This window comes from Lactuca virosa, chromosome 4, assembly GCF_052849685.1.
Source record: "Lactuca virosa cultivar CGN04683 chromosome 4, Lactuca_virosa_CGN04683_v6, whole genome shotgun sequence".
Taxonomy (NCBI): Eukaryota; Viridiplantae; Streptophyta; class Magnoliopsida; order Asterales; family Asteraceae; genus Lactuca; species Lactuca virosa.
The window spans coordinates 440,515,008-440,527,294 of NC_136429.1; the positions used below are offsets into that span (position 1 = coordinate 440,515,008).

General features: G+C 33.5%; 1 protein-coding gene across 1 annotated transcript; it reads right to left on the minus strand.

Annotated features, from left to right (window-relative positions):
* Positions 1-5,668: 5,668 nt before the first annotated feature.
* LOC145169217 (EPIDERMAL PATTERNING FACTOR-like protein 2) lies at positions 5,669-6,727 on the minus strand. Its single transcript, XM_079087787.1, has 3 exons — positions 6,403-6,727; positions 6,271-6,305; positions 5,669-6,193 (listed from the first exon to the last, which is right to left on the minus strand). The coding sequence occupies exons 1-3, from the start codon at positions 6,500-6,502 to the stop codon at positions 5,939-5,941; spliced, it is 390 nt and encodes a 129-aa protein (XP_078943913.1). The 5' UTR covers positions 6,503-6,727; the 3' UTR covers positions 5,669-5,938.
* Between the last annotated feature and the right edge of the window lie 5,560 nt (positions 6,728-12,287).

Consider the following 12,287-nt stretch of genomic DNA (forward strand, 5'->3'; position numbering starts at 1 on the left):
TCACCTATTCAACAGATAGAGACCAAGACTCAACTATTGCTCAAAATACCTAAAATACCCTTAAGTCAAACTTAGTCAACCTTGGTCAAAGTTAGCAAGTCAACGAAGTCAACACAGTCGAGTCAATTCAGTCGAGTTGAATCAGGCTTCGTACGTGGGGCGTACTCCGGAGGTACGCCGGGCGTACAAGCATCTAAGGCATCGTGGCCATATCTGCATACGCGCAGCGTACCCTGTGGTATGCCCAGTGTATGCATCATCCCTTCACTTAACCCATTCAACACTTATTTCTTCGACTTAATGCTTCCAATTACAGATCCAAGGCCAAAATATCCTCAAGAGTCATAAAGTTTCCAACTTTATGACTTTTCATGTCCATTAAGTGCTTAAAACACAAAAACTCAACATTTTAATGCAATAAGACATTCTATAGCATGCATGGAGCAAAACTAACCATCAAGACCACATTTTTATGACTTAAGACCCCTCATAAGGTCTGAAAGGACAAATTATTGGGCCAAGAACATGCCATGCTCAAGAATCACCACTTTTGGGACAAAAAGTGTCTTAAAGGAATAAACGTCTAGATCTACAAGATGGGGTAATCAAGTTTCAAACTTTATCTTGGAGGTTGATAATAAGAAGGAAATCCCAGATCCAAGATGCTTTTAAGCTCCAAGCTCTTCTCACCACATTCTTCTTCTTCAAGAACACCTCCAAAACACTCCAAAGGGATCAAAATGCACTCTTCTCACTTAGGGTTTACTTGGGTTCATTTTTCATAGAGGGAGGCCGATGAAGAAATGAGACACGAAGCTATAATGGGGTTTAAATATGGACCGAAACCTAAAATTTAGGGTTTGCACAATTCTCATGTACGCCCCGCGTACGAGGTGTGCGCCCAACGCACTAAGGCGCACCCTAGTATGCTTAGCGTACACAACGTACGCTCAGCGTACTACACTTGGACCATATTACTATATTGCCACTATATGCCATTTTGCAATCCTTTTCAATTCCAAGGGCTAAAATACAATATTATTCAAACATTGGGTTGAAATCGAAATTACCTTGACATCGGGATGTTACATTAGACTATTTTGAAGTTTTTACATTAACTTGCAATTTCTAAATATGTTTTTCCTTATATTCTAACTCTAAAATTGTTCACCTTTTGACCTTGCAAGGGGTGCAACCAGTGCAACCACCTAACACATATACTTTGTCATGTCTAAAATCCACACTAGCTTTAGTGTAAATTCAAATTATATTATATATTAAAAGAAAATGCCTTAGGAACAGTAAAGTCTTTTCCTTTTGGAGTTTTTGAACAAAACTTTTCCATTTTAGCATATTTAGTCCCTGCACAAAGATTTTACATTTTGGTAAATTTAGTCCCTACAAAATCTTTTGGTAGATTTAGTCCCTGCAACAAAGGTTTTACATTTTAGCAGATAGTCTCTACAACAAAGGTTTTATATTTTTCCAGATTTAGTCCCTACAATAAAGGTTTTAAATTTTGACAGATTTAGTCCCTTAAATTTTTAAATTTCTAGAAAAGTCCATGTAAAGTTTTTTTTTTTTCACAAAAACAGTCAATATGACTAAACTTTTTATATTTTGGCACTTTGGCTCTGTGTAGATATTTAATTACAAAAATTGTCCCCGTAATTTATAGAAAATGTCATTGTGTATTTTTTTTTTACATAAATGGTCCATCGCTTTTGCCATATGATTTTTGTGTATTTGCATGGTTTCTCCATATACTTTTGTAGTTACACAATGTCCTGCCCCTTCCACCCGAAACCTCGCCTGCGTCCCCCGTGAAGCAGGGATAAAGACATTTTCTAGTTATATTATATAGCCGATGATGTTGATAAGGAGTTCAATATTGATGTCATCGTTATATATATATATATATGTATATATATATATATATATATATATATATATATATATATATCGAAAAACATTTTCACCAACATTTGACACCCTTTTCCTACAAACCATTTGATAGTTATATTAAGGTTTATCACACCATTATCTAAAATCTGTCGAAGTAATTGGATAGTCTAGATATGTATGATATTCACATGTTTTTGAGAAATAAACCAATTTAAAATTATATCATTTTGCCATGATGCAAGATGTTCTTTGGTCATTCGAGGCTAGGGGTGCAAACAAACCGAGCCAAGCCTGAGTCTGGTCAGACTTGGCTCGAGCTCGTTTAAGTTATACGAGGCTCGACCTCGAGCTCGACTCGATTCGAGCTTTCTTGTACTAAGCTCGGCTCGCGCTCCTAAATAGTTATATAAGTTCGGCTTAGGCTCGAGTTCGACTCTCTTTCTGTCTAACGTGCCTATCTAAGCTTAAGCTCGGCTCGAACTCGTTAAGAAACTTGTTTACTAATACCCTAAATCCCTACTTCCCTAAATATGCTTTTATTTTAATATATAATAATAATAATAAGTTATACTATATATAGGCTCGATTAGGCTCGCGAGCCTAATCAAACTTAGTGACGTAGGGTCGAGCTCGAGCTCATTTAGTAAACGAGCTTAATATTAAGCTCGAGCTCATTTAGTAAACGAGCTTAATATTAAGCTCGAGCTTGACTCGGACTCGTTGAAAATCGGTTTCGAGTCGAGTTTTTAAAGAGTCGATCCCGAATAGTTTGGCTCGTTTGCACCCCTATTCGAGGCTTTGTAGTGGTTGAAATCTTCTTCCTTTTTTTTAATGATTTTTTGAATCTTTTAAATATTATTTTTTATTTTCGTTAACAGATCAATTTTTCAATATATTCAAGTGACAGAGACGATAAAGCATATAAATTGATGTCTAATATTGGTTCTCTTTAGCCATATGTATATTGGTATCATTTTAATTCTTATTAAAGAGTTAAATATAAAATTTTATGACCATCTATAATTTTTAACACTATCTTTTAAATTTAAACTTATATTTATGATGTCAAAAAACTAATGCAACCATTAAATTCTTTTCAACCCATTATATTATATTTAATACTAAAAAGAATATTTTATACATATATATTTTATTTTGTCCAGCTTTTTATAATATAAAAGATATCGTTAATAAATAGTATAACATTATATTTAGTTACTATTTGATAATATTATATATAAGGGAAAATGACTATTGAGGGTAATTAACTTTTGTATTTGTACTTATTTGGTCCTTTTCCTTTTTTTTGTATTCAATATACCATCGAATTTGTTGTTTGCGTTCACCATAACCCTTTTGACCGGCTTTTGACCTGTGATAGCCGGTCAAAGGGTTATGGTGAACACAAACAACAAGTTCGATGGTATATTGAGTACAAAAAAAAAGGAAAGGGACCAAATGAGAACGAACTCAACAGTTGGTTACCCTCCTGAATCATTTTCCTTTTACTCATTTACAGCAAATTCCACGTCATCTCCTACTGATATTAATGACTTTATGAGATTCATTCTTGCTTCTCTTCAAAGCATAACCCACGAAAGAACATTATTCATACATGTACAACTTTGTAACGCACTTGAATATTTATTAGGGGAATCTTGACTAAGCAGGCGCATTTCTTGACTACATTTACATTTCCAATCAAATGATTTATCGTATCATGGATTCTAGACAAGTCTACAAACGAGTGGAATCACAAGTGCTGTGATTTTTGAGTTTACTTAGCTTTAAGATCGAATTCATGGGATAAGATACAACATCAATATGTACAATATCATGCTGTTTTTGTAGACACATCACCATAATATACCTTGAGGTAAACGTTTATGCTGATAAATATACCTCTCATACACATGCATATCCTTTTGCAGAGAGGTGTTGACAGCTAACCACAGTAAGCATAGCATAGACCATGTTTTAACGAGTTTACCCCTTTGAAACGCTCTTCATATAATACGTTATAGCCAAAGAAGGTTGCAGTCTTGATAATTTTGCAACTTTAATTTCATTTAACTTTTCGGGGAAATGATTCAGGAGGGTAACCAACTGTTGAGTTCGTTCTCATTTGGTCCCTTTCCTTTTTTTGTACTCAATATACCATCGAACTTGTTGTTTGTGTTCACCATACCCTTTGACCGGCTATCACAGGTCAAAAGCCGGTCAAAAGGGTTATGGTGAACGCAAACAACAAGTTCGATGGTATATTGAATACAAAAAAAGGAAATGGACAAAATGAGTATAAACGCAAAAGTTAATTACCCTCAATAGTCATTTTCCCTATATATAATGATAGGTTTAATATTAGGTTAGAGCATTTTAGTATAGAGTTTAATATAAAAATAAGTGTAGTATAAAATATAACAAGGAGTTGGAAATATCCTAATAAAAAATAAAAAAGGTATGAATATATAATTATAACTCTGATTTGCTTTTAGTAGGTGAAAATAATAAATAATAAATAAAATAAATAAAAAGAGCATTGAATTGGGATGGGGAAAGGACAGATGTAACAAAGACTTAACGGTGTCTGATATATCCTCATTCCTACTTCTACACGCTATCCACTCTTATTTTATCGCTAAAAACATTTCTTCTTTCAATTTTACACCAACTCTCCAACCAACCAACCTTTTCATTCTTTACACAATCTTCTCTTCAAATAAACATAATTTTTAATAAATCTTACTTTTTTAAAAATAAACGATACATTTCAATACAAGTTATTTTAACTGATGACTAACGAGTGACTTATCAAATTCGTACAATAAGTTCTTTTTCAAGCGAATTAAGTATCCAACAATTTCCTTTTTTGCATTTTATGAACTTGAAAGTCAAAAGCATTTAATATGTTTTACTTTCTCATGTTCATCGTGTGATGCTCCCTCCACCCCGTGGAGGTGACGTGGCGTGGATGCCTGTAACCATCTTCATGACGACTCACACACAACTCATCTCTTGTTGGCATCTCTTCACAGGTGTGAAGAATATGAACACCGTCCCCTCAGGCTGTGATGAAGAGATGTTTGATGCCGGTGCTTATGTGGCTGAGGGGTGTGGTGTGTCGACACAGGATAGTCTTACAAATATGGCTTATAATATTTTACATTTATAAGAAAAATATTTATTACTTACATGATAAATATTCATGTACTTTTATGAGTTGTCATTTAAGCAAAAACATAGGCTTTTTCATAATTTCAGTTGAGGTCAAAATAAAAAAGAGCTTGTTGCAAGATAGATTTGCAAAATTTGGACTTATTTTACTTAACACATTGAAAAAGAATAATAAAACTTATATAATCCAAATGATCAATTTCATGTACCCAACCAACTTGCTAGGTTTAAATTTAATAATTTTAACTTTTAACACATCGAAAAAGAATAATAATAAAAAAAAGAATTATATGATCCAAATTATCAACCCAACGAACTTTCTGGGTGATATTTAATAACAATAATAAAAAAAGAATTGTATAATCCAAATTATCAATTTCATGTACCCAAACAACTTTCTAGGTTAAATTTAATAATTTTAACTTTAATTCTTTCTTGTTTTATAATTAATAATTAAATAAAAGAATATTATTAACTTTTAATAATAATGATTTACGACAACATGCACACAACATTAATAGCCAAATCTTAGTGGTTTTCATCAATGTCCTGTTTATTTATGACCAGCTAGCTGACTATAAGCAGGAGATTACTTAAAAAAAAACAACTTTAATACACAAATCTTTGAGTAATCGTCATCAGTATCTACATACTTATACGATAAATAATACTTATAACCAATAGATTAATCGCAAAAGGAAGCAAGTACAAAAATCAGGCCCCCAAGAACAAGGCAGCACTCAAAGCATAAAAACCAAAGAGCTCCGAGAAGATGATTTTAAACAAATACTCTAACTCCTCATTATGTACACTTACTAGTTATAGTAACCAATGAAGAATAGAATCGATCAAGATAATCTCATGGGTTGAAGATAAAGCTCCCACATTTGCATTTCCAACTCATGGGCTTGTAGTTTGAGCTGTAATCACCTCTTGCATATGCTATTGTAGCTCCCACTGCTGGATTATTTACTCCGTTAGATGCAGTATTCTTGATTTGTGGGTTTGTAGGCACCTGAATGGCTTCACAATGACCACAAGAACCACACCTTCTTTCACATCTTGGTGGTCTTGATCCTATTTGTCCTCTTAGTATTGTCTTTTCATCTTCCACCTTCACAAAAAAAGGAACTTCAAATTTAGATAAAGAAACCCTAAAGGAAAGAAAGACTGAGATATACGAGGGGTTACCTGAGAATTGGTGGCTTGTGTTACCAGCATTCTACCTGCCATTAATGAGACAAAGAGAGAAGAAAGTCAGAAAAAAAAAAAAAAGATTGAGTTTTTGGGTGTTTTGAGAGAAAGTGATTGACACCCATTTACCTTGAGCGATGGATCTAAGTTGGGTTGTGAATGGAATCGAGAGAAAGAGAAGAGAAATGGTTAAATGGTGTAGTAAGTGAGGGTTGTGACCACAACCCATTTCTGGATAGAGTGGTAGAGTTGTGATGCTTCCTGTTAACTGAAGGATTTAATGAGTGAAGTCTGGAAGATCTGGTGGAATTTGATCTTGAAAAGGGCGTTTGTGTGTGTGTTGTGTATCGTGTATTTGATGGTTTTATGAATATGTGAGATAAAATCCGTGTAGAGATAGTGCAGGAGAGCAGATCAGAACTCAGAGGGGTCAATTATTATGGAATCCTACACGTGTGGGTGTTTGATTAGTAGAAGTTATAAATACTTACATTCCAAACAATATAAAAACAAAACTTTTGCTTCTAAATGTGGCATTAATACAAACTTGACGTCATTTTCTTTTTGTTTTCATAACAAAATAATTGTGCTAATTAGTATAATTACTTTCGAATTTCTTTTTTAAGGACAATATGTTTTTAGTTTTATATTTTTATAGAGCACTCAATATACATGAATGATGCATCAGAGCCTATTTAATCTATTAACTATAAGTCAAAACAACCGAACATTTAACTAAATAAAATTGGTAAGAAGAAAGCGACAGTACTAGTGCCTCTTTCACCATCCCAAACATGGAATTGAAGGACTTAATATAAATTGTCGGTGATTGCTTATATATTGAAACACTTTTGAGTGTTGCTCGTTTATTTGCATAAACGATTTTTGACACAATTGAAGATTGACAAGTCGAAACTCCAATGAGCATTGCTAGTTTGTTGCAATCCAAATAGTGTGATTGTACAAGACCTATGAAAGACTACATCAATTTTGAGTTTGATTGTTGTACCTTGATATAAATCACCCAAAATCCCAAAGAGACAAAGGAACCATCCAAACTATGTTTCACCATCCGAATAAAGACAGCAATTTAGAAAAGACCACCCACAATGTAAAGCACATGTTGAACACTTTTGAAAATTTTACAAAAAGCACTTTCTTGATAGATATATGTTCTTAAAGTGGTAGCCAAAGAAATCCCACCATTTTTGTTTTTGATTATGTTGTCACAAATGCAATCGGATGGCATGAAATCATTACCGTAATGTAACACTCATTTTTCCAAAATTAGCAACTTCATCATTTTGAATATTTTCATTCAAATGAATAAAATACCGACCAAAAAATTCACTGTGTAAATGGCAATGAAATTGTATACTATAATAATACAGAGAAAACAACTAGGATTATTATTGATTGAAAGTAAATTACACAGAAAAATAAAAATAAAATCCATAAAAGGAAAAAATTATCTAGGCTGCACCTAGCTAAATGAACAAATTGGGAATTAGAGATATAATTCTATGTATTAAAAATGTACAAATGATACAAACTTATATAGCCAAAAGAAATACAAAGGAAAGGAGAAAATCTTTCAACTAATCATTAATCAAGGCTAATATTGAGAAAAGGAATATACGATAAGAATAAAAAGATATCCAATACTCCCCCTCAAGTTAGCCTGTGAATATTTTGAATGCTCAACTTGTCAAGTAATAATCGGAATTGCTGAGCCCCGAGGCTTTTGTAAATAAGTCGGCAATTTGAGCCCTAGTATGGATGTTCAATGGTTGTATCTCTTTTGGCTCGACTCTCTCTCGAACAAAATGACAATACTTAATCTCCATTAAGTACTCATGAGTATTAGTCGCTATTTCCATACTATTACCATCTCCATGGACAATCTACCCATACTCCATGACAATGTTAAGTTTCTACTTACTTCCAAAAGTAGGGCCAATTCTATAAGGTTCGAGTAAACAAATACTCTAGAAGTTGGTTCAAAAAATGAAAAGGGGAACACATAAGTAAATTAATGCAAATGGCTGCAATCCAACATATTAATAAGTCATAAAAAAATAATCACCAAGTCAAATGAAATTTCTTTTATATAAGTTACAATATATCAAACTAGATACTAAAACTATAAAGCCAATTTACTAACAACTCTAATACCTATCGACCTAATATGATAATCATGTTTGGTATATGACAATGGATTGGTGAATGAATCGGTAAGGTTTTCTTCCGATGAAACTCTGCTCATAACAATGTCTCCTTTTTCAACATGCTTCCAGATGTAGTGGTACTTTCTAATTACATGTCTTGAATGCTTGTGAGATCTGGGTTCTTTTGTCAAGGAAATGTCACAATAATGGTCGAAGAAGATCTCAACAGGATCATCGATTCTAGGAACAACGCTGAGATCACCTATTAACTTCTACAACTACGTAACCTCCTTTGTAGCTTCATTAGCTGATATATACTCCGACTCTTTCATTGAGTCTGCTACAGTTTCTTAATTGGAACTCCTCCAACTCATTGCTCCTCCATTCATCACGCACATGAATCCCATTGGGAACGAGAATTGTTTCTTTATTTGTTTGGAAACTCACGTCAATGTAACCCTTTACATCTAGCTCTTCTTTACCACCATAGACCAATAATATATCTTTCATCCTCAAAAGATAGATAAGAATGTTCTTGACTGCGATTCAATGATTCTATCCTGGATTGGCCTGATAACAGGTTATCATGCGTAAGGCACATGAGACATCAGACCGAGTAAATATAATGGCATACATGATCGATCCTCTAGTAGAAGTATATGAGACTCGACTCATTCTATTTAGTTCATCACTAGAACTGTGGAATCGAGATTTACAAAACCGCACACCATATTGCATTGGAACAAAGCCTTTCATAAAATCTTGCATCTTGAACTTCTTTACGATATTATGTAAGTAGGTACTCTAGATTAATCCAATTAATTTCTTTTATCTATCTATATATGTCTTTATACCAAGTATGTAAGTTGTATCTCCGAAGTTCTTAATAGCAAAACATTTCCCAATCCTAGATTTTACACTTTGCAACATTGGGACATGATTTCCTTTAAGTAGTATGTCATCCACACATGATACCAAGAAGACTACAACACTCCTACTAGCTATAACATACACACATGGCTTATCTTCGCTTCATAAAATTCCAAACTTTTTTACTTTCTCATCAAAATAAAGATTTCAGGTGCAAGCTTCTTATTTAAGTCCACAAATGGCCTTCTCAAGATTACACACTCTATTTGAATACTTGGACTGTATAAAACCTTCTGGTTGTGCCATATACACATCCTATATTAGATTTTCATCAAGGAAATCAGTTTTTACATCCATTTGCCATATTTTATAATCATGAAAAGCTGTTATGGCAAGCAATATCATAATAGACTTAATCATCGCCACTTGTAAAAAGGTTTCCTCATAACCAAGTTCATGAGTATGAGTGTAACTCTTTGCAACTAGTCAAGCTTAGAATGTGTGTACATTCCAATCTATTCTTGAATGTTATATATATATATATATATATATATATATATATATATATATATATATGTTTGTATACGTGTGAATGAAAGGCATCGAATGATTATTGCATTCCAATAAATGGGCTAATATACACTAATACCATATACATACAATGGTTTTAAGGCTAGGTGTATGATCAACCAAGTTCCAAACTTGAGTATCATACATGGACTGAATCCCACTCTCCATCACCTCTTTATATTTAGCATCCTATGGGATTGTCATGGCTTCCTAAAATCTGATCGGATCATCTTTGACAACCAATGTGTCTCAGTGAAGTGGAAACCATAGAACCCGGGCATGTAACACTATCTACCATATCTGGGAGGAAGATGTGGAGGTATATCAGATTATTCAATAAGTCTTTCGACCTCTGGTTAAGTTGTAGTGCCAACTTCAGCTTCTTCATTAGTTGACTCTTGAATCTCATTAATATCAATCTGGCTCCCATTAGGCTCTTTGGATATCATATCTTTTTTATCGAAAGACTGCCCTTCGAGCAACAAACACTTTGTTTTCATAAGGTTTGTAAAAAAAATATCCAAAAGACTTGTTGGGATATGCAATGAAGTAACACTTCTTTAATTTAGGTTTTAGTTTGTTAACTGCTTCGCGACGAACAAAATCCTCACAACCCCAAATTGTCATATGTACTAGTGAGGGTCGAAGCCTACTCCATATCTCAGAGTGTATCTTTGAAAACTTCTTAATTGGTACAAGCTTTATGGCATGTACAACAGTCTTTAAGGCATAACCCTATAAACTGAATGAAAGTGTAGCATTACTCATCATGGATAAAAACATATCAAGTAATGTTTGATTTCTCTTCTCACACACACCATTATGTTGTAGCATTACAAGAGGATCCAACTGTTATACTATTCCATTATTTCTAAGATGATTGTATAACTCGTAACTAAGATAATCTCCACCTGTATCAGATCGGAGAATCGTAATACTCTTACCAAGTTGACTCTCTACTTCACTTTGAAATGTCTTGAACGCCTCAAAGGTTTCAAACTTATGTTTAATCAGATAAACATAACCATGTCTACTAAAAACAACAGTAAATGAGATGAAGTATCTTTCACCATGTCTTGTGGCAGATCTGAATGATCTACATACATATGTATTGATAAGGTCCAACAAGTTTTTTCCTCTTTCACTGTAATAATTACGACAATTGTCACCGATTGTTATTTACGAAAAGTGACAAACGTCGAGTATAATAGACTTTATACGTAATATATATCAATCTATGATAAAGATATAAAGTTTCGTATTAAGTTTAATAGGAAAAATCATCCAAATCTTCAGTAAAACCGTAAAAATAGGTGCGCAAAAAGTTATGTTATTTATAACATATTCCGAAAGAACACGTCGTCCCGATCCCGAAAATATACATTTTGTATAAATTCGACTCCGTATGAATTAGATATGATTTTTATAAGATATAAAAATCAACTACCTACAAGGAATGTGTGATGTAAAAAGCTGTGAAGTAATGGATGACTTTTAGCTAAAGTCTACAAAATGAGAATCATAGTACTCCACGACATAAGAATTTCAAGAAAAAGAAGGCCAAAATCGGAGTCCGTACGAGAGAGATATGATTTTTGCAAAACCATATAATCGTATAAAAATAAGGGCTAAATATAAAGTCAGGATTAGCCAACGCAACCTAAAGAAAATTTGCAGTAGTCGTCGATAGCTACATGTGAATATAAAGAACGTCGAAGAAGAAGCTTGTATAAGGAAGTTACAAAATTTGTGTTTTGCACGGCATAGCAAGCGCGACGCGCGCAACCTTCTTGAAGAGAGACGTGGAACACCAGGAAAGTGACACATGGCACCCCCATCCACCCTTTACTTGCATGGGGTGCACCTCGATTTTTCGCCTATAAAATCCCTTCAACTCTCCCTCATTTCACCACACCTCATTTCATTTTTTCTCTCTCGTTTCCTTCGAAATCTCCTTCTACTTTGGAAGAATTTCTTAATATATATATATATATATATATATATATATATATATATATATATATATATATATATATATATATATATATATATATATATTAGTTATCGTATTTAACTTTTTCTTGAGTCCTGTCGATTCCGAGCCCCGACGCTGCTAATCGCGGTGATAGAGTCTAGAAAAGCATGGTTCAAGGGTGAGTTTCATGGTCCCACTTTTACCGTTGTCAAATGTTTTATTGGGGGGGGGGGGGATACATACTATAAAACCATTTCAATGATTTTACAAAATATTATACTTGTAATATATCAATAGTTTTAAAACTGCATACAAACGTGAAAATAATATCATGTCCGGTAGTTACCCAGCCTAAGCTTTAAATATGATATTAGGCCTATTCATTATAATTCCTAAGATTATACTCGAGGAGTATACCTAGTTGTTATGTT

What these genes read in the sequence shown, in the direction of transcription:
- LOC145169217 (XM_079087787.1), bottom strand. Translation starts at nt 6,502, where the DNA reads ATGGGTTGTGGTCACAACCCTCACTTACTACACCATTTAACCATTTCT. An exon ending in ACTTAGATCCATCGCTCAAG is followed by an intron (nt 6,306 to 6,402) that starts GTAAATGGGTGT and finishes CATTAATGGCAG; the next exon opens with GTAGAATGCTGGTAACACAA. An exon ending in CACAAGCCACCAATTCTCAG is followed by an intron (nt 6,194 to 6,270) that starts GTAACCCCTCGT and finishes TTTTTTGTGAAG; the next exon opens with GTGGAAGATGAAAAGACAAT.